Raw genomic sequence first — 19,782 nt, 5'->3', positions numbered from 1 at the left:
CTGATGGAGAGTGTACTTACTAGCCATCCGATGTCTATTACCATAAGTACCATTTAGTCTAAGAAAATGTAGAAAATATGTCTTAGATATGCCAAACCAGAATCAATACCGCTTCTCCGTCACTTATCACCTGCCCATATTATCGTCTGCCAATATGTAGCCATTTCACATTTCAAGAAGCATATCTGCTCTGGAAATTTCAGAAGAAAATTATGATAATATCTTCAATGCTTGTGGCTGAAGTTCAAGTTCCCATGCATTTGTGAGAGATCTCCCACTTCACACCCTGGCACATAACCCCAGGCATTCTCGTTCCACCCTATAAGTGACGATATTAGTTCTGGAACAAGCGCCATAATTGACCAACTTACCTAGCCCTACGCCATGTCCGTGTACCGGGGCTCCGATAGAGGGCATATGCACGCCTTGCATTTGAGAAATGCTCGCGGCCTGCAGCTGGTGGCAGTGGTAAGGATACGCACCTGAAGCCAGGTGCATGTGCATCATTGTGCTGGGTACAAAAAGTGGAGGGCTATCCTCCGCATAGTAGATGCACCCGTGTCCCAGTATGATCGTAAAATGAGTCGCTACGGCGTATTCTGTCGGAGCAGCCAGCAGCGAGATTGATGGGCTTGGCGATTGGCTTTTCCCGTCCTTGTCCCGCTCCAACCTCGACTTTGGGGCCGTCTTCTTTCCCCGCGTGTTTCTGCGGGCAATTCTCCTAGGTGGGGTGCTGGGACCCTCCCGGTTAGTATCCTACACCAGTCAGCATTGTGTTTATTGTTTGTCATGGTGTATGTGTCTACCTCATCCATCTGGGATGCAGTGCGCTTAGGCGCTGACGAAGGGAGAGGATGCCGTTGCACAGCAAGCTGTGATGAGGGGGTCTCTCTTAGGGCAGGCATTATGTACGGTTGAATGTTGTTGGTTTCAGACATGATTTGAAAGGTAAGGACGCCTGAGGATATGGCATGAACGAATCGAGCAGGTGAATCACTGATGAAAGGGGAAAGTTGCCTAAGGACCGCTATGATAGTTTGAAAGTCGTTGAAGAAAGGGGGCTTTTAACGGACTCATGAATGGAATCGACTGTCCTTTTGAACTTCACTGAGTCCTTCCATCATCTCAAGAATCAGGCGTCCAGTTATCGATTTGACTGTTTGGTGTAGTGATGTGTCGGAAAATAACCGTTTGGGCGGTATCCACTATACGGCGTGGCGTTGGATATATGACGGGAATCAACGTTAGCGATGTGCTACTATCCTCACCGACCTGGCAAGAAGAAACCCTTGTCCCCTGTCTGTTCTGATGTAGAGCTGAGGTGGGCAGGAGATAGAGCTGCTGCGTCATGGATGGGGCAGTTCCGATCTGTTGGACCCTTGGTCGATGTTGTGAAGACTTGCACCGTGATATTATGGGGCGGTCAGTACGGCGATACCTTTGAGCAGTTTAGATTCTTGAAATGGCTGTCATCGCTCTGAGAGTAACAGTGTTATAATTTTGAGAATCTTCGTTTCATTCTATCTTGAGACAGTTCTGTCGCTTCATGATCGCAGCCGTGCCTGGATTAATGAACAAACGCCACGAGCCACTACGTCTCAGCATGGACAATTTAAGTCTCGTGTCTGGCACCGATCGTTCTAGAAATTGTCTAATTCACGTACTCCAGCAAGTGCTAGCCAATACAGACACATGGCGTTCAGCTATGACTTCTTCTACGACAGTGTTGGCAAGCGTAAGCGCCACCATGGCTGTTGTCGTAGATTGGTAACAGGGGCCCCGTGCTGGGCTATATGTGATATGTTTCTAATTCATTGAGGTCTACTCCGTAGCGTACTCGCATCGCTACCTGGCATCGAAGCAGCCATGTTCTAACGCTGCTTCCTATCAGATCTCAGTCTCGATGAAACAGACAAGTGAGACCAAGAGTCTCACCGATATTTCGGGCTGTGACTCACTTATCTCGTTGCTTATTAAATGAAGTTTAGATCGCGGTTGTTGGCATTGGGCGCCTTTACCAAACGTGTGGAGGTGAAGTTGTTGGTGTCGATAGTGGAGACCAAACGGTTCGGAGCATCTGGCAGAGGGGCCGGCATCCACCTTATGCCGTCCCGCATCCGCGTCTTAGCTTCTGTAGCTGAAACCCCAGTCCCGCCGACATCTGGAGATGGAGATGTTGAACATTTTGCCCAGATTCTTACAAGCTGCACAAGTCAGGCAAATGGCACAAACCCATTCTGTTCTGCACAAGATAAGCAATTCATAATTCTTCCCAGCCGCCGCCGTCATCTCTGTCCTCCCCCTGTTCTAAACCGTGTCACCTCAAATATGAGCCAGACCACGGGCCCACGTTACACGACACACGCTAAAGCTCCACTGACGCGTTTGCTCTCGCGACGCGAGCAAGCAAATTGAAATGGCTGGAGAGACACGAGCGAAAGGTACATCGAGGGGGACAACCTTGAACGTACCTTTTGCTAGGTGGGCACCCTTGTCGAAAAGACAGCGAGCGAGGTCGGCGGCTTGGCGTTGCACAACATTTGTTAGTGCATTTGGTGGGCTTGGCTTCTGTCTTGTGCTTGACAAGCAACAGTGCCCGCCCACATGATTCCGCGGCCTACTGTACTGATGCAGCCCCAATGTTGAGCTGGCAGCGGGCAGTCTGTCTGTCTTTGCCCATCTTGATTCTCACGCCAACAATGGCCTCTGCTCCAGCTGTCACTCGCATCTCAGTCTGCCGTGAATGCGCTATTGCTTGACTTTGCACGCGGCTATGGTCAGCGACTTCGGATGCTGTGTGCCATCCATGGGCCCAATCTGTCCGACGTTAGACTTGCAGTGGCCTCCCACTTCACGCTGTCTACCTCTACCATCCCGCTCGCGACCCTCCCGCCGCCAGCGTTTCTAGCTCTCGTCCTCTCGAGCTCCATTCCATCACGTACCTCTTGTTCCCGAGACGATCTCCGCTATTGCCGATAATACACTACATGTTGGCCTTGAGCTGTCAAGACTTCTCTGGCCTTTGTGGATGGGGCGTGCGTAGCTGTTGTTGTCGCTTCCATGAGCGGTCACTGCCGGCTTGGCTGTCATTGCAGGTGCGCCTGTGATGAGGAGCCTGTCAGTGTTGTTGTCGCGATGCTTCGACAGACGGATTGCGCCAACGTCAATACGACTACGGACATGCTCGGCTTTATTCCTTGCGCAAGTGATGTATTGGTCCGTCAAAGATCTATTTTTTCCTGCCTGTATTGATCCACCGTGACGTCGGTGTCTATACCAATCTGTCTATACATCAGGTTCAACCTCGTCCACCGTCGGCACCTTGTGCAATTCGACCCCAAAGAACTTTGACATTTCCTTAACACTATCCCATATGACCTGGACATCCTCCTTCGACACCCCGATTCGTCGCGTTCCCCGAATATGCCAATGCGTCTCCAGCGGGAGATTCTGGCTCATGATCGCCGGCAGTACCACCAGCTGCGTGTCCGTATCGTCCAAAACCTGCCGATCCGATAGAAACAATCCATATGTAATCTCCGCCGAAACCCACGCAAAGTCCTTGTGCGCGTCAAACAATCCCATCGTATCCCCCGCGTTTCGAGTGTACACTTTCTTGAACCAATCGATTCCGCGGTCGTGGTTTGCCTGATCGGCCTGCCATCCGTCGCGCGTTTGGCCAAAGTCTCGGTCCTCGGGTTTCTCGACCTTCATGATCGACAAGATGGCTTCGAGGGGCTTGCACACGCCGACGAGGATGATGGTCTTGACGAGGGCTTCGCGGAGGCGTCGTATGAGAGCCTGGCGTGATTCGCTGGTCTGGTAGGCTTCTTGGCGGGTGAGGTATTGGTAGAGAGCTGCTGCGGCTTCGGGGTCGGGACTGGCGGAGAGACAGGAGATGACGAGGAGATACCAGCGCTGGTCGCCTAGCTGGGTGTCTCTGAAGCGGGTTTCGATGCTTTGGAAGAGCTGAGATAGCTCTGGGGTAAGTTCCGTAGGTGCCATTGTGACTGCTGTAGATTGAGTAGAGGTCAATGTTCGTGAAGCGTTGGTGATGCCAAGTTCTAAGTAGCATTGAGCTTATAGCTTCCTTGTAAGACTTTGGTGGATAAGATTTCTCCCCCTCTCTGTTTAACTCGGCATCTCGGTAGCCACGTGGATCGCTGTAGCGACACAACAAACACAATTAAGATGATTCATCGGTCACAATGTAATGTAATGTAATGTTACGTCTCATTTCATTCCACAGCGCGCACGCCTTGAAGCGGCGGGCGGTGGTTATCTTATCTTGAACCTCCCCGTGCCACCATCGGCAACTGACCCCGCATCCGGATTAAGCTTGAGCTTGCAGTTCACGAGCTCGACCAAATCTGAACAGTGAGAGCTCAAGTGAATCCTGCCGGCTACATAGACCAAATCGTACCATGAGCATATCGTTCGCTGAAGGAGCTGTGAGATGCTCGTAACAATAACGCTGTGAAATGCGGCTGTAGTCCGACATACTTCCGTAGGTTCCGGAGTCGCAGCTGGATCAATTGCCGTGCCGTGAACTCCTTGTCCGCCACTAAATTGGTTATTGGTCATTGCACGGCACATGGCAAGAGACATAGACTATCTTGACAACAACCACTCGTTATCAATTTATCGAGTTTTCAAGCTCGCTTACCTAGTATACAAAGATCTTTGCGATGATGATGCTTCCCGTTAACGATTCGGGCATCATGTAGCTCAAATCATCATGGCCGAATCCTCAATTCGGTCATGAGACAAGGAGAACATCGCAATCCGCGATACAGATGTAGCATGGCCAACTCCTTCGCAGAACCGCAGGTGCGAGGAGGTGCCACTTTGGGAAATTACCCATTCCTTCCTGTCAGCTTACCCGAAATCAGATATCTTACCTCCGCTGACACTCTGCTCCATGGCAAAGTCCGACAAGTCCGTTGCCAGAGACACATATATCCCAGATGCTGCATGAACATACCCCCAAGTGTCATGAGATTGTAGTGGACGAATGGTACACAGGTAAGTTCTGTTCCAAGCCAAGTCGTCATGGGCCAAAGGGCATCCTTGGTTGTTGAAGTCGAGATCGATGCTTCAGTTGAGGTCGTCAAATCACTTGTAAGGCGGTACCCGATAGCTTTGACCCATATCTAATAACATATAGTTCAAAGACTTTCCTCGTTTCCCAGAATGGAGCAGCTGGTCCATCGAACCAGTGACTTCATCCAAAAAGATCGATGACTTGATGCCCATGGAAAAGATGAGGGTCGACGTCAAAGACGCCAAGCTCACAGCCACTCTCATCGTCAGTAATTCCATTCAGCTCCTCTAAATCATATGGCTGACCAGTCTCAGAGAAACGGCCCTGATGTTTTCGAGTGGGAAGGCGGTTTGTGGCCGCTTGTCACGGGTCGTCATGAGTTCAGCTGGAGGGCAAGCACAAAGGCTCCTGGGGGGACGACGTTTACGCAGAGGGAGAACTGGCACGGATTCATTGTCTTTCTTTGGAAGCCGGGCTGGATTATAGGAAGAAGTGCGAAGAGAAACTTTGAAGCGTTTAGTGCAGAGGTGAAGACGGAGGCGGAAAGGAGAGCAGCGGCGATGCAGTAAATCCGGCCAGGATTGTTATGTTCACGGATCAAGTTCTATCGTATAGAGAGTTTAGTTGAACTTTTTGAAACTTTTCGCTAGATTTCGGTCAACCGCTGACATTCCATCTTCTTCCCGCATTGATACCTGTTAGCTGGCAGCGTTTCATCGTCGTCAGTGCAGGGTTGCATTTCCGTTTCGCCTCATCCCAAACTCAGAATAACACCATCTCCACAAATAAACTCTAGAAAGCAGATGACCATTGTTTCCCAGTGGAAATCAACCAACAATGGCCGTAGATCTCGTTGTCAGACACTTCAACATGATCTGATCCAGGGTAACGAGACCTGGAAACGTGGGGGTTCACGTGGACACCCACGCTCGTATCAACACTCGGCATACCCGGATCGGTCAACCGTCACGCGGGGGATGAAATATTACTCTGAGGCCATCCAGACGTGCTCTTTTCTTTCAAGCGAGGTGATGGATTTGACCGCTACTCAAACGGGAAATCTTTGCCAATCAGCTGAGACCTGCCTAACGCGTCCCCCCTCGCAGCTCACCAATATCGAGGTCCTGGATCAGCAGAAGAATGTCATGGTTTCTTGGTGCCGTGATGGGGATTCGGAAAGGATCACCAGATGTTGAGGGGTGAATAAAACTGAACCTCTACCCGCTCATTTGAGTCCCTCCATAGTAATATCTATTCAGCAACTGACTTGCTTACATCTTCAATATGCCTCCTGGAGTTCCACCAAAGCGATCCTACTCTCGCACCGACGCTGCTGTTCGCGTCGAGTACCCTGAACATCATGAACTTCCTGCTAGTAAGCCATTGATCGGCCAGGGCGGACAGTTCTCCAAGCCGACATTGGCGTCGTTGTCGCTTGAGGGGAAGACGATTGTAATCACGGGCGGTGCTAGAGGATTGGGGTTGGTTATGGGGCAGGGAATTGTTTACTCGGGTGCCGATTTGGCGATTGTTGACTTGAACAGTATGTGGCTATTCCGAATGATCCGAGGAGATACTGACAATTTGCAGAGGATGAAGCGCAGTCTCAGGTTGGGCAGTTAACTGATGCCTTCAAGAGAGAGAATCCAAACAGCCAGAAGTTAGCATACCAGCCCCTTCTTCGATTCAACTTCTGACAGAACGACAGAATTCCTCGAGTCACAGCTCACTACGCAGATGTCGCGGACCAAGACTCAGTCACCAAATGTATCGCCGAAATTCTCAGCATTCATCACAAAATCGATGGCCTAGTTACATCAGCCGGCTTCACTGAGAATTTCGATGCGATCCACTACCCCATTGAACGTATGCGAAAGTTATGGGGCGTCAATGTCGACGGAACTTATCTGTTCGCCGTCGCTGTTGCCAAGCATCTCATGGAGCGTGAGGCGCCCGGAAGTATTGTTGTTATAGGCAGCATGTCTGGGGCCATCGTCAATGTTCCTCAACCGCAGGCGTAAGTTACCACGGAACCGAGAAGAAGAAGAGTGATTACTGATAGTATTGCTTAGGCCGTATAACGCTGCCAAGGCGGCGGTTCGTCATCTAGCTGCTTCTTTGGCAGTTGAGTGGGCCCATGCTGGCATTCGTGTCAACTGTATTTCTCCCGGTTACATGTTGACAGCCTTGTACGTTATTCTTGTTCAACCATTGAGCTTTTGACTAAAAGGCGGCAGAACGCAGAAGATCTTGAACGACAACCCAGATCTCGAAAAGACGTGGACATCTCTCATCCCCCAGGGACGAATGGGCCAGCCACAAGACTTGATGGGACCTGTCACCTTCCTCCTGTCTGATGCTTCTTCGTACATGACTGGATCGGATCTTCGAGTTGATGGAGGCTACACTGTCACTTAGTTAGAATGAGTCTTCGCCAGTGCTGTCATGATAGACATGGGATATTTGAATGAACGTGTAAAATCCAAATGGTGGCCTCAATGCATGAAAGGTCTCTGGTCGATCCTGGCGTAACCTCAGAGAGCAGGAAATGTCAAACATCGAACAGGGTGCCACAATGAGCTGATCCAAAAGCCTCATAAAATATACCAAATTTACCTTAGCGTTTGCAGCTCTTAAGACCAGAGGTCTAAAGATTTCTTCCCTCCTCTTGCGTGGGTCCTGGGACAAGATATCTCACGTCAGCCGATCTCCAACCAAGATCCTCCCTCCAACGTAATTTCATCTTCATGGAGCCTCCTGACGGCCACATCATTTCTGCAACGTCTATCACCGAATTTGCTATAGATGTGGCTTGATCTCTTCCGCAATGAGCTTCCCAGAACTCGCAATCTATGCCCTTGGCCTTGCTTGCATTGCTAGAAACATAATGGCCTTCACCAACCCGCAGGCTGAGTATGCACTCAATGGACTAAGGCATACCACCACTTCGAAGGATGATCCAAGCTCAGAGCCTATCTACATGTTGGGCACTTGGGAGGCGTCAGTTGGTAGCCTCTTGTTGGTACATCAGATGAACGGAAACAGCAATGGCGTCATCACGCTCCTGGGGTTGATGGGCTTGTACAAAGCTGGCGTTGCGATACTACTTTGCAAGGTTGGAAGCGCCGCAAGTAAGGTTGCAGGGAATCTGGCTACGGCTGTTTTCCTTTTCATCTGGGCTGTTCTGAAAAGCTGATGGATAGACGAACATGGAAGCGATATGGAAGGGGAGCTGCAATGAGAGCTGATGGAAAATGTAACTTTTTGTATTCTTAGTCTTCTATGACCTGGTACTGTTCATTCGTCCTACACAACGCAGTAGTGTATACCTCTTGGTCAAAAAAATGAGAAAGACACCTTCAATCGATCTTGCTTCTGTGTTTTGGGGGAGGGCAATAAGGGCGAAGTGGATGATTCTTCCACGCAAGGATGCCAGGCTCCCACCGCAGGTGTACAAGATCGAAGCTCAAGAGATCACCAACTACGCCGCAATGGTACCGGTGATTCGATTCGGGAGGGAACCCTGGTACTGTGACAGCGGTTCCCGTTTTTCAGCAAGTCGCTGACACGACGCCGCCACTCAAGTACAAGCTTTCAGACTTGCGACCACTGCGAGAGACAACAAGGGAGAGACAGCATAGCAAGTCTGCAAGAAATGTGAGTAAGACTTAGAGAAATTTGATCAAGGAGTGCCTTACCATCAGCACTCGAGCGATTGACATCTTGTCATCCTCGTCCGCGTCGTCGACCTCCGCCATGGCCACAAGCTTCATGGCCGGAGGACCAGCAGGCATCAGCATCATGGTGAACCAGAGGACACGATCCTGACCAAGGACGTCGGTCTGGGTAATGAGCATTCGAATGAACAAAATGCTGAGTCTAATTGCCAGTGTCAGTAGTGAAAGCGTGGATAGAGCTTCGGGGATGATCTTACACGGGCCAGATAAAGAAGCGAATGAGGACAACGATCGAGAGGGGGATCCAATGGATGCTACCCGAGTCGTGTCCCTGACGCATGCGACGAAGACTGTGGGCGAGCTTGATGCCAACGACAATGACCTGCAGGGTGACGAAGAGTTCTCCAATGTTCTTGAGACTAACAGTCAACCAGGCGTTGAAGATACCGCCATCCTCGCTGTCAGCAAAGAAAGACTTCTTAAGGGGAGGCGTAAAGGCGAGAATGACACCAATGGTGGCGCCGACAGATGGCGGGCTGATGAATTGAGTCGTGAGAGCCAGCGCGTGCTGAATGCGAGGATGCAGCTTGTCCCATACAGCGTGTTGAGCTTGCGCAGTACCCCGAGACGCCTTCTTTGCGTATCGCGGGAGCGGTCCAGGAAGGAGAGATGTTCGTTCGTTGGACTCTCCGTTCTCTTCGTCCGAGCCACTCTCATCTGGTGAATCGTTATGTCCCGCTCGATCCCTCAGATCGGCGTCCATAGCGTCGACGGGATCCTCGTCACTGACTCCAAGAAGGGTTCCGCCGAGACCAAAGGTGAGCATGTTGGAGATGACTGAACAGACGAGGAAGAAGGACTTTGCTCGATCGATGATTGCGTCGCTGGTATCGTCATCGGACTTTGCCAAGTTGGAGAGAACACCAGCTGAACCGAGGGATTGGATCAGGAGGAGAGGATAAGACGTGGTGTTGTTGAAGGTGATTGCGGGCGTGAACCATTTCGGGAGACTGAGAACCTTGGTGAGGGCGTACCCGATTCCAATTGAGACGAGATTGTAGACGAGTGCCCATCCTACGAATCTATTAGACTTGAGGGCTCGGGAGAGAGATTACTGACTTGCCGAGAATGAGAATGTACTGAAGCGCATTGGAGGCTTCAATCTGCGTACCAAGATTCACGATCAGAAGCGCAGGGAGAAACATCTTGATGCAGATCTTTGAGATCTGCCGTCCCGTCTCAACGCTAAGAAGCTTCGTCTGCCCCGCGACAACACCATAGAAGATGGTCAAGAGAACAGACGCCGACGCTTGAATGGCGCCGACAAAGGTGCTAACAACACTGCTAGACATGCTGACTCTTGTCTACAGGGAGTGATGTTGGGCTTGTAGAGTTGAAGGTTGACATGTCGCGTGCTCTTGACTTTGATCGATCGCGTTCTTGGAGCATTACGTCAATGATCAAGTGTGAATGTCCATCCCGGAGCAATTGTGCCTTGAAAAGTGGAGCGGGAGGTTAAGGTTATCTTGGAAAACCTTGGAATGTGAGTGGGTTCATGGGTCAGTGACATAATCGAGTCGAGACATTGGTGGATTTTATCTATGGGAGAAAGCGGTTGGTGGCAGGTTTAAGCATGTTTCTTGGTTCCGGATCTGGAGAGTGAGTGGCAGCTGACAAGATAATTGATGCGGGGATAAGGTCAATGGAGAGCCATCACGGTTTACTGTGGCTCAAACAAGGCATGGTATTGCGGACTCAACTAGATACTGCTCTACGTCCTCCTCCTCGTGTCGCCAAGCAGCTCATACTGTTGGTTCTGTATCCCCGACAACTCCTGCGGCTCATGCACCTCGGTCGGCAGCTCAACAGGATGATAAGTAGCCAGCTCAGCCGACCCTTTACGCTCGCTGTCAACAGGCGTCTGACGCTTTCGGCGCAGGAAGAAAAACGCACCAGCAGCAATTGCAAGCACACCCACGCTGACTCCAACGCCAACACCAGCCTTTGCTCCAGCTGTCATTCCTCCCGTATCTGAATCAGATGTGGCGCTATCTGTCTCTTTTGCGCCAGAATTACCGCCTGTGCTTGTTGCCTCGTCGCCGCCTTCAGATCCCGAGTCGCTGTCCGCAGAGTTATTTGACGATGGTGTTTGCGCATTGTCCCAAGATCCACCATCAGATTTGTGTAGCTCTTGGATCTTATCGCCGCTCATGTAGTATACCCATATCTCGTCTGAGTCCAGCGGTGAAACAACAGCCAAGCGCGCGGAAGCGTCGTCTGCTTCAGGCCATTTCTTCTTCCCGGGACTGTCCTCCTCTGCCCAATCGCCGTTCTTATGTGTTATCGCGTGTAACTGAGAGTCTTTGCCAATATAAAACACTGTCAATCCCTTGCCAGCTTGGTTCGCAATGCCTAGATCAACGGCAGAATTGTCGTAGGAGGGGAGAGTGAGCGATGCCGCTGTTGATGTATCGAGTCGAATATCGGAAGGCTCGGTCGCATTCGTCGGCGCTGGGCTATCGAACGGCGTTGGGAAGGATTCTGGAGTGCCTGTCAGCTACACTGTTACCCTTGCGGAAATGTCTGTCCTTACCTAGGCGCCATTTGCTCTTGTTATTGTTATTGTAGCGAGCAACAACAATGTCCTTGCTATCGTAAGGATACACTACCGAAACGTTGGTGCCCTTTGTTTGTACAGCCGCTATCGTCATACCACCCGGCTTCTTCAGCGAAACCGGACCATCGTATCGCCAATCGGTATCGTCATCGTATGCGAGGAGGTTGACTCGTCCATCTTCGTCGTGGTAGTAGACTCGGGAGCCGCCTGAGTCTCCAAGTTCTGCGACCGCCAATCCAGTCTTTTCGTTCACTGAGGGCAGCCCAGCCGAGTCGGAAACGACCTCTTGGCCATCGGTGTCGAGCTTGTAATTGCCTGTTGTGTTGTCGCATATCAAGTACGCATTCACGATCCCGTCGTCGGCATTCTGGTAGAATACGGAGGCCTGAAATATTAGCGAAGCTTCGTCAAGGAGAGCTGGGAGATGCTCACGATTGGCGTATTGAGGTCGTCGTCCCACCATCCTGAGATAGCGAGCGGTGTCGCGGCCTTGGGTTGCTCCTTGAGCGGAAATTTGTTTGGGTTTTTTGTCGAAAAGGAAGCCGATCCATTGCTATTGCACGAGCTGTGCAGAATATCACCAGATCCCGGGTCTTGGTATGCGAAATGCGGTGTCAGAGTGTAGGGCGACCAAGTCCACCATCCAGCCAAACCAGCTACCGGTCTTGCCAAAAGGCACGCAACCGCAATCGCCGAGCGAGGCATGTCGATTATCGTCAGATATCGAGAGAATGGCGTCGAGATGGAAAGAAAAAGAGGCACAGGCTCCAGCCTCGTCAGCTAACAAACACCGGCACGTCCATCAAAGCAAAGCGTAAGACTAGAAGCGAAAGTGACGCTGACAGAAAGAGAATGGTATCCGAGAGGGCCAAGGCGAAGCAGCCAGCGGCCCAGCTTCACATGGGCGTCCATTGGACTTTTTACCCAGCATCGCGTTGCAGCGGGAGCGGAGATTTGGAGGGACTTTGGTGCGTGAGAAAAGGTGATGAAGCCAGAATTGGCAGCGATCGTTTCGCGTGGGACTCGATGCAAGCTCGTGGTTGGCTGCTTTGTCATTCTGAGGGGCTAGTGCTTACCTCTTCAGTGTCCTTACAGGGCTGTGCCCAGCAATACGCGGGAAGTGGACTGCCACCTTAACATGTTATTTATGGCTATTATGCTCCGGAGAGATTGTCCTAATTTGAACAGGAATACAACCTTTTCCCAATTCCAACTGCCGCTTTTTCCCTCTCCAGCACGAGTCTCAATTGCATTGTCGTGTGGCCAAGACGGTGGCTCAACGGCCCGCTGTAGACTAAAACCCGAAGCGCGGAACAGCGTGAGCACTAAGCTTAAATGCCCTATAGGCGACTACCATTGGTGCAACAATTGGATCCTTCACCCCTGGAAATTAGGGCTGATCTCTGAAGGTTGTTCCCCTCTTGAGGCTAAACACCCAACCAGACAAACTTGCCCAGATTCGCTGCGGACGCAAAGATCCGTAATCTGAAGGTGGCTTAGTTTCGGCAGTTGTTACTTCAAGTTGAATACATACCTAAAAAGTGAATGCTAGGAAAACATGAGTGGCTATGCTGTTATTATAGATAGTTGGCCCTCTATGCCGTATCGCTTATCTGAACCTTATCGGTATGCGCTTTAAGAGACGGTCATCATATTCATTACGCCTCGCTCTGCTTTCCTGCAACCTTACTCCTCTACTGTGCAGAAAAGCCATGCCTTGTCAAAGCCTCATTACTTACAAGAAAATGGTTTACAGAGTGTCTTTTACCTCATGTAGGTTGTTTGAAGGGTCGCAATTATTATTAGTCCTGATGAGTTGGCTAAGTTACCTAACCTATAACACCTGGTTTGCATGGTATCCGTAATGAATATCACATGTCATGGGAATGCTATAGGATCGATAACAAAACATTATAGTGAGTTCTCTAGCTATTGTAACAATATGTTTTATTGGTACAGGACGTAAGGTGCAACAGGGATAATTTGGTATTTGATCTGTTAGTGTGATTGTGACGGCAGAGCTCGGTTGAAATAATGATCCTTTTTTCAAAGCAGACTGTTACTTTATTACAAAACTAGGTGGTAAAGTTGAGTGTGGCTGAGAAAGCCAGGTTCTAAATATCAACAGAATCTGGAGACTTGTCGCATCAGGTTTTAACAACAAATTGAAAGTGCTGGGTCGAGTTTCTGACGAAAGCTTCATATCAGGATTTGGTTTCTTGAGGCTGCTTCCTTCATCGAGGTAAGATTTTTGCAACAGCATGCCATCGCCTAACTATGAAAACGAAACATAGTAAACATTCCTTGGATTGAACATCAGGAGCTCAAAAGAGTGTATACGCGCAGGTGTCGTCCGATATCTTCATCCGTTACATAGGGCAGATAACCGTTCGCTCACTCAAGAGCCAAAGCTGAGCGAGCCGACCAGCGATGAACACGAGAGTAAGCAACGGCTTTTCTAACTCCAAGGAATTGAGATATCTGAATGGCCGTATATTAGTTATTCCAGTACTACTCACTAAGAACAGCCTAGAGAAGTCCATTGGCGACCTCTTTGAGTTAGCATCGTTGCCTATGGAAATCAACCTTCTCTGCTCATTGTTACTCATTCCGACACATATACCTCGCAGAATTTCTGTATCCTTTCAAGTTCCAACAATATTTATTTCATGTTTCAATTATTGTCCTGATTTATCGTGGTAATATCATGAAACGAATGCCTTCATCCATATGATCTTGCTCTGGTCAGTGGTCTATACTGCGACTTGCCTCCAGCATTTTACTATGCTATTTCAAGACTGCTGTAATTGTCTACAGACCAAGTCAATTGATCAACCAAACTTTTCTCTTGGTGGCAAGGCAGGCGAAAGTAAGACAGGCCAACGGAGAAATGACATCCATGGCGTGATGATTATTATATCAATCGCAATAGCACCACGATACAAGAATATCGTTTGTCTTTGCCACATAAGAAGCCGTTATAGCCGCGGGAATAACCAACAACCATTGGAGTGATAAGACATCACCGACCTTCCTTGTTGGGCATGGGAAAAATAGGCTAGAGGGCTATATTCTTCCAACGACATGAGATCCCCGGTGGAAGGACTGCATGTAAACTTCCCCCATGCACGAGCAGCATAAGGTGTTTAATTGGCATTGGTGGTCATGCTCGAATGATACGTTGCAAGGAACTGTTGGAGATGTCTGATTCCCTGTCCATCAGATCTCGACCCGCCATCATGGAAAGATCTTATGCACCTTGGTTGGAGCTGTGAAGGACTTCTGTATCCTATCCGTACTTGTGATGGAACTCTCTGGAGTACCATGATATAGATCAGGGACCTTTGTCAGAATCCTTTGAGCCATGCTCTAGCATAGATGCATGGATTGGAAAGATCAAAAATACTACTCCAGAATGGGATATCAAATCGATTTAAGCATAATTGCCAAGCGATGTCACACTGATAGGTTTGATGCAGAACAATCTGTCAGTTCCAATGTCTCTTGCCATTGTACACCGTCTCTGATAGATCCTCTCTGATACATAGAGTACCAAAATGCTTAAGTCCTCGGTCATTGATGGCACTAAATTCATCGGAGTGAAATTGGAAGCGTTGCATTTCCTCATCAGAGGGCGATTTGCTCTGTTAGGCAAGTCAAATGTTACAGGACGCTGTTTTGAAAGACTACTGGAGAAGAGGAAGGCAAAAGTTGCCAACTCGAAGCATTCGAGAGTGAGGTTCAGTCTCGACCTGGCCATGGCATCGTGGAAAGCGGCGAGGTACTGGGGGGTCATGCCTCACGTTGAGATAGCGGCCGCACGTATCAATGTGGAGGTCCAAGAGACCGATCAGTGCCGGCTTGGCAGTAACATTGGCGTCTGGAAGGGGCTCGTGCTAGACTGTATCAAGATATCGGGATATTTCGAATCCGGACTAGAGCAGACAAGTCCCGCCGACGCTATTTATGTGTCGACCGTTTCGATGAGAGAATGCGCTGAATATCAGAGAATTTTTAAGTGCAAAAGAGATGAAATTGCAATTAATTGAAAGCCAAACTCGTCGTAATGGACCTTCGCATCTTGGGTCCTCAAAAGATAGCTTAGATGACGCCTTTTTAAAGGTTGTTGACGAATAAGTCGCACCGAGCAAAAGTTCCTCAAGACCCTCCCGATTTAATTGCAAACCCGGGCCACGTGACTACTTTCCGGTTATCACGGCAGAAAACGACCCAGATAAGAGGGCGAATCTGCCGATAAATGAATCAACAAGATCGAGAACAAGCGACCCAATCCTGCCGCTTAACCCTAAGTCAACTTAAGCTTGAATCTACTGTCGGCGCTTCTGCTACTGTCTCGGCCTTGACCCCTTGGTGATCAAAGGTTCCATATACTAGAGGTCCGATTGTATCTGACGTGCGTTGCAAAAGGTCACCGGCCCCAAAGTCAAGCGGTTGGGCCCAAGGATCCCCCATATATCCCACTGAACCGGTTGCACTGGCCATGTAACACCGGAATGTGGGATGTCGAAAGGCATGTTGGTGTCATTCTGCGAGAACTACAGTACATACTCGGTCCATCGATATCATTCCCACTTACCGCTCACGATGGGGTTTAGGTCTCAGTCAACGCTCTCAGACATCAGTTAATATGCTGTAGAATTGTTACATCATCATTTAAACCTTATCAATTGGGTGCTGACATGGCGTGTTCCAGAATTCTGGATTTCTAGTGTACAATAACTACGTACCATTCCGTCTAAATTGACAAGGGTTTGGACCAACACCATAAAAAAGTCCCTGTAACATGAGCTCTTCCGAGGCTCAAACCAATAACCGCGCTTTGATTATAACAGTCTGAGACCCTTTGTCAAAGACCCCTGCTAATCAGTATGTCGCAATCAACATTTAGCCACTCTGCAACCAATGACCGGGAGGCAATGTCACCAACTCTTGCAGTCGCCAACACAAGTTCCTGGTGGTATCGGGTGAGGCGGGCTTCAAATGCGGCTCTTCCGAGTGTGCAATCGATAGCGCAACATGGAGGCATAACCTGTTGAGGCAAAGGCCAAGACGTTTCTAGCCTCGGGGACTTGAGGCGACAGTTCAACGCTAACGCCTCCACGATATGCGCGCGGGAGGGTTACAGACTGGGACGTGGCTAGTACAAAAAGAGCAGGAGAACAGGGTTTCGGTATGTTGCAATGGGACCACGAGGGTCCATTCTCCCCCAGAGGCAAATGTCCAAGAAGGGAATTGATCTTGCAAAAGGACCTCGAGAAACTGGGAACTCCTGTGAGACGCGGCCGACGTCTCTGTTCCTTATCGCCGTGGTATCCGATATCCAAGTTCCAGAACCAAGGGATGTTACATTCGCTCATCGTGTAATGCGATGGTATCACCCACGATGTGGTTTTAGATAAAGATGCGGTGCTGCCCCTTGCGTAGATTGACTCTGCAGCCCAGATGATTTGAGCCAGCTGTGGACTGTTACACAAACGACATCAAAACCCCTCTTTACCATTCTTAGGAAGAGGACTGCTCAAGCATGTCGCCCACAAATGTCGAGCCCAAGGGGCCTCACGGCCCAGAGGATACCTTTGAGACCTCGGTCTTCCCTGTCCCGAGCCCAACGGACATCGATGAAAAGAGCGACGCAAAGAACGCTGTTCTTGGCCCCGAGGTTCACGATGCATCTCATACCGACGAAAGCGACAGCGATAGCAAAGATGCCATTATTGTTACTGGTGCCGATGCTTCTCGCCACTTGCTCCCGATGAGAGACGATCACGATGACGCTTTGACATTCCGAAGTATTCTGTTGGCCTCAGGTCTTGCTTGTTTCCAGGCTGTCATGTACCAGATCTACACTGTACGTGGCTCATTCCACATAGACTCTGATGAGATGTCATCTAATATAATCAACTATAGTTCAAGCCTACTATGATCACCATCCAGGGTACCTTTATCGTCCTGATCTCCTACTTCATCGGCAACGCTTGGGCCTTTGCCCTCCCCCGCGGCGACAACTTCGAAGCTCGATGGAGAGCCAAGGGCAACACCGGCTCACTCCCCTTCCTGATCAAGTTCATCAAGTTCATCAACCCTGGACCATGGGGTCTCAAGGAACACGCCATCTGTGCCATCACAGCTACCTCGGCCTCCAACGCTGCTGCAAGTGTTCAGGTCTTCGCCGCCCAGGATCTCTTCTACAACATGCCATTGAGCCCAACTACGGTTATCCTGAGCACCATTTCCATCGGTCTGTTCGGTTACGGTCTCTGCGGTATCATGCGTCCTGTTGCTGTCTGGCACGTCGATGCTGTCTTCTGGAGTAACTTGCCCACTGTCAAGACTCTCCAGGGTCTTCACTGGCAGGAGGTCAAGGACTCTAAGCCTCTCCGAGTCTTCTGGTACAGTTTCGGTGGCATGTCGCTTTACGAGTTCTTCCCAGCCTACATCTTTCCCTGGCTCAACTCAGTCTCGGTTCCTGTAAGTTACGCCCCCAATGATTATTCTTGACCTTCGCTAACCAACTCGGGAAGTGCTTGGCTGCCATGAAGGCGACCGGAAACACTGCCAAGAACCTCACCCGCGTCTTTGGCGGTGCTACTAATAACGAGGGTCTTGGCCTCTTCAGCATTTCTCTGGACTGGCAATATGTAAGTTTCTCCAAGCAACTATATGGAACTTGACCTGACATGTGCAGATTACCTCTTTCAACACCTCCCTCCCGCTCCCCCTTCAAGCTCACATGGCTATCGGATTCGTGGTCTGCTATATCGTCATGGCTGGCATCTACTACGGAGATGGCTGGGGTGCCAAGTCTCTGCCTTTCATGTCTACTCGACTCTTGATGGCCAATGGTACTACCTATCCCGTTGCTGAGGTTTTCGAAGGCGGAGTTCTCAACGAGTCACGCTTGTTGGAGTTTGGTCTTCCCAGGTTGACTGGTACCTTTGCCTACGCCATGTTCATGGCCAACGCTGCTGTAAGTCTTTGAGTCTACCTTGATCGTATGAGAAGCTAAACTTGCAACAGATCGGTGCTCTCATCCTTCACTGCATCCTTTTCTGGGGCAAGGACGTCGTCAAGGCTTTCAAGAGCGCCAGGGAGGGACGATATGATGATCGCCACCACGAGCACATGGCTAAGCACTACAAGGAGGCTCCCTGGTGGTGGTATGTAACAGTCCTCGTTGGTAGCTTTGTTCTCGGCTTGATTGTCGTCATCAAGGAGAACATTACTCTCCCTGCTTGGGCTTACGTGGTCTCCCTCATTATGGGTTCCATCATCGCACCAGTCGTAAGTTGAGAAAGGTCTATGATATCGCACGCAGAGCTGACTTTCGTCCTAGAGCACCCTCCTTTACTCTCGCTATGGAAACGGTATTGCGACCAACAACCTTTCCAAGATGATTGCTGGTCTTATGCTTCCTGGCAAGCCTGTCGGCAACATGTACTTTGCTGCGTGGTCCCACAACGTCATCGCCAACGCTGTCAACCTGTCTGGTGATCTCAAGATGGGCGAATATCGTAAGTTTTACTCATAAATCTTACCATGTCTATGCTTACTAGTATGCAGTCAAAATCCCTCCTCGTGTCATGTTCCTCACTCAGATCTGGGGAACTATTCTTGGTGGCTTCATCAACTACGCTATCATGATCAGCATTGTCGGCAGCAACCGAGATCTTCTCCGTGACGGCGATGGTAACTCATCCTGGAGTGGTGCTACCATGCAATCTTACAACACCAATGCAACTTCTTGGGCTCTTGCTGGTTACCTTTACAAGCTCGGTGGCACTTATGAGCTCGTTCCTTTCGGTCTGCTTGTCGGTGCTGGTCTGGTTGTGCTCCACCGAATCTTTTACAAGGTAAACCCCCCTAACCATCAGCTTTTGTAACAACCTACTAACAGCTTCCAGTTCTATCCCAAGATCAAGAATTTTGATGTTGCCGATGTCAACTTTCCTCAGTTCATCCAGTTCGCTGGTTATATCCCTTACAACCAGAGTCAGACTTGCGTTATCCTGAGCCAGATTCTCTCCGGCTTCTTCGTCCAGTTTTATCTTCGAAACTACCGACCTCGCATCTTCAGGGACTACTCTTACCTCGTGACTGGTGCTTTTGACGGTGCCAGTCTGACAGTCCTGTTCATCCTCTCTTTCGCCGTGTTCGGAGCTGGTGGCCCAGGACATCCTTTCCCAAGCTGGTGGGGAAACAACGTCAACGGCAATTATGATCTTTGCCCTATTCCTGAGTAAAGAAGGCGCTCAAGGTTCTGAGTTCGGCGGTCTGGAAATGAGCCTGGAATTTGCCTGTGCATTGTTTAAACTCGTACTTTAGCCTCTGTACCTTATAACCCAGCTAGCTATTTCGAATCAAATGTTCAATTATACATGTGTCGTTTATTGTGAAGCTGTTCTTGTCTGGGATACTTTGGCCAA

General features: G+C 49.7%; 9 protein-coding genes across 12 annotated transcripts; 4 read left to right on the top strand and 5 right to left on the bottom strand.

The window, feature by feature from the left end:
• Positions 1 to 224: 224 nt before the first annotated feature.
• Positions 225 to 905, bottom strand: FVEG_17560 (hypothetical protein; the record flags this gene model as incomplete). The annotated part of the gene is made up of 3 exons (XM_018906803.1): positions 225 to 319; positions 372 to 756; positions 807 to 905. 3 exons carry the CDS (start codon positions 903 to 905, stop codon positions 225 to 227), a joined length of 579 nt encoding a protein of 192 aa, XP_018761816.1.
• Positions 906 to 3,194: 2,289 nt separating this feature from the next.
• On the bottom strand, positions 3,195 to 5,834 carry FVEG_13599 (DNA polymerase alpha subunit B). The gene has a single exon (XM_018902961.1). It carries the CDS (start codon positions 4,003 to 4,005, stop codon positions 3,286 to 3,288), a length of 720 nt encoding a protein of 239 aa, XP_018761813.1. The 5' UTR covers positions 4,006 to 5,834; the 3' UTR covers positions 3,195 to 3,285.
• FVEG_13598 (hypothetical protein) lies at positions 4,532 to 5,710 on the top strand. Of its 2 annotated transcripts, XM_018902959.1 has the most exons (4): positions 4,532 to 4,872; positions 4,931 to 5,121; positions 5,168 to 5,308; positions 5,359 to 5,710. In XM_018902959.1, the coding sequence occupies exons 2-4, from the start codon at positions 5,053 to 5,055 to the stop codon at positions 5,611 to 5,613; spliced, it is 465 nt and encodes a 154-aa protein (XP_018761814.1). In that variant the 5' UTR covers positions 4,532 to 4,872; positions 4,931 to 5,052; the 3' UTR covers positions 5,614 to 5,710. The 2 variants fall into 2 exon arrangements, with proteins under 2 accessions (XP_018761814.1, XP_018761815.1); XM_018902960.1 differs by lacking the exon at positions 4,532 to 4,872 and having other exon boundaries at positions 4,890 to 5,121.
• Positions 5,835 to 6,328: 494 nt separating the features above from the next.
• Positions 6,329 to 7,462, top strand: FVEG_13597 (gluconate 5-dehydrogenase; the record flags this gene model as incomplete). The annotated part of the gene is made up of 5 exons (XM_018902958.1): positions 6,329 to 6,587; positions 6,635 to 6,704; positions 6,753 to 7,061; positions 7,117 to 7,233; positions 7,282 to 7,462. The coding sequence occupies 5 exons, from the start codon at positions 6,329 to 6,331 to the stop codon at positions 7,460 to 7,462; spliced, it is 936 nt and encodes a 311-aa protein (XP_018761812.1).
• Positions 7,463 to 7,871: 409 nt separating this feature from the next.
• Positions 7,872 to 8,240, top strand: FVEG_17559 (hypothetical protein; the record flags this gene model as incomplete). The annotated part of the gene is made up of 1 exon (XM_018906802.1): positions 7,872 to 8,240. One exon carries the CDS (start codon positions 7,872 to 7,874, stop codon positions 8,238 to 8,240), a length of 369 nt encoding a protein of 122 aa, XP_018761811.1.
• A 48-nt stretch (positions 8,241 to 8,288) lies between these two features.
• On the bottom strand, positions 8,289 to 10,155 carry FVEG_13596 (hypothetical protein). The gene is made up of 4 exons (XM_018902957.1): positions 9,841 to 10,155; positions 8,979 to 9,803; positions 8,743 to 8,923; positions 8,289 to 8,690 (listed from the first exon to the last, which is right to left on the bottom strand). Exons 1-4 carry the CDS (start codon positions 10,071 to 10,073, stop codon positions 8,625 to 8,627), a joined length of 1,305 nt encoding a protein of 434 aa, XP_018761810.1. The 5' UTR covers positions 10,074 to 10,155; the 3' UTR covers positions 8,289 to 8,624.
• A 228-nt stretch (positions 10,156 to 10,383) lies between these two features.
• FVEG_13595 (hypothetical protein) lies at positions 10,384 to 12,322 on the bottom strand. Its single transcript, XM_018902956.1, has 3 exons — positions 11,771 to 12,322; positions 11,315 to 11,723; positions 10,384 to 11,262 (listed from the first exon to the last, which is right to left on the bottom strand). Exons 1-3 carry the CDS (start codon positions 12,041 to 12,043, stop codon positions 10,493 to 10,495), a joined length of 1,452 nt encoding a protein of 483 aa, XP_018761809.1. The 5' UTR covers positions 12,044 to 12,322; the 3' UTR covers positions 10,384 to 10,492.
• A 1,666-nt stretch (positions 12,323 to 13,988) lies between these two features.
• On the bottom strand, positions 13,989 to 15,421 carry FVEG_17558 (hypothetical protein). The gene has a single exon (XM_018906801.1). The coding sequence runs from the start codon at positions 15,132 to 15,134 to the stop codon at positions 14,772 to 14,774; it is 363 nt and encodes a 120-aa protein (XP_018761808.1). The 5' UTR covers positions 15,135 to 15,421; the 3' UTR covers positions 13,989 to 14,771.
• Positions 15,422 to 16,251: 830 nt separating this feature from the next.
• Positions 16,252 to 19,735, top strand: FVEG_13594 (hypothetical protein). Of its 3 annotated transcripts, XM_018902954.1 has the most exons (9): positions 16,325 to 16,529; positions 16,607 to 17,207; positions 17,267 to 17,827; positions 17,881 to 17,997; positions 18,045 to 18,326; positions 18,377 to 18,640; positions 18,693 to 18,870; positions 18,920 to 19,209; positions 19,261 to 19,735. In XM_018902954.1, exons 2-9 carry the CDS (start codon positions 16,884 to 16,886, stop codon positions 19,597 to 19,599), a joined length of 2,355 nt encoding a protein of 784 aa, XP_018761806.1. In that variant the 5' UTR covers positions 16,325 to 16,529; positions 16,607 to 16,883; the 3' UTR covers positions 19,600 to 19,735. The 3 variants fall into 3 exon arrangements, with proteins under 3 accessions (XP_018761805.1, XP_018761806.1, XP_018761807.1); XM_018902953.1 differs by having other exon boundaries at positions 16,252 to 17,207; XM_018902955.1 differs by having other exon boundaries at positions 16,607 to 17,827.
• Positions 19,736 to 19,782: the final 47 nt, after the last annotated feature.

Source organism: Fusarium verticillioides, chromosome 10 (assembly GCF_000149555.1).
Source record: "Fusarium verticillioides 7600 chromosome 10, whole genome shotgun sequence".
NCBI lineage: Eukaryota > Fungi > Ascomycota > Sordariomycetes > Hypocreales > Nectriaceae > Fusarium > Fusarium verticillioides.
The sequence above is the reverse complement of the archived record's forward strand: the minus strand, read 5'-3'. Positions and strand labels throughout refer to the sequence as shown.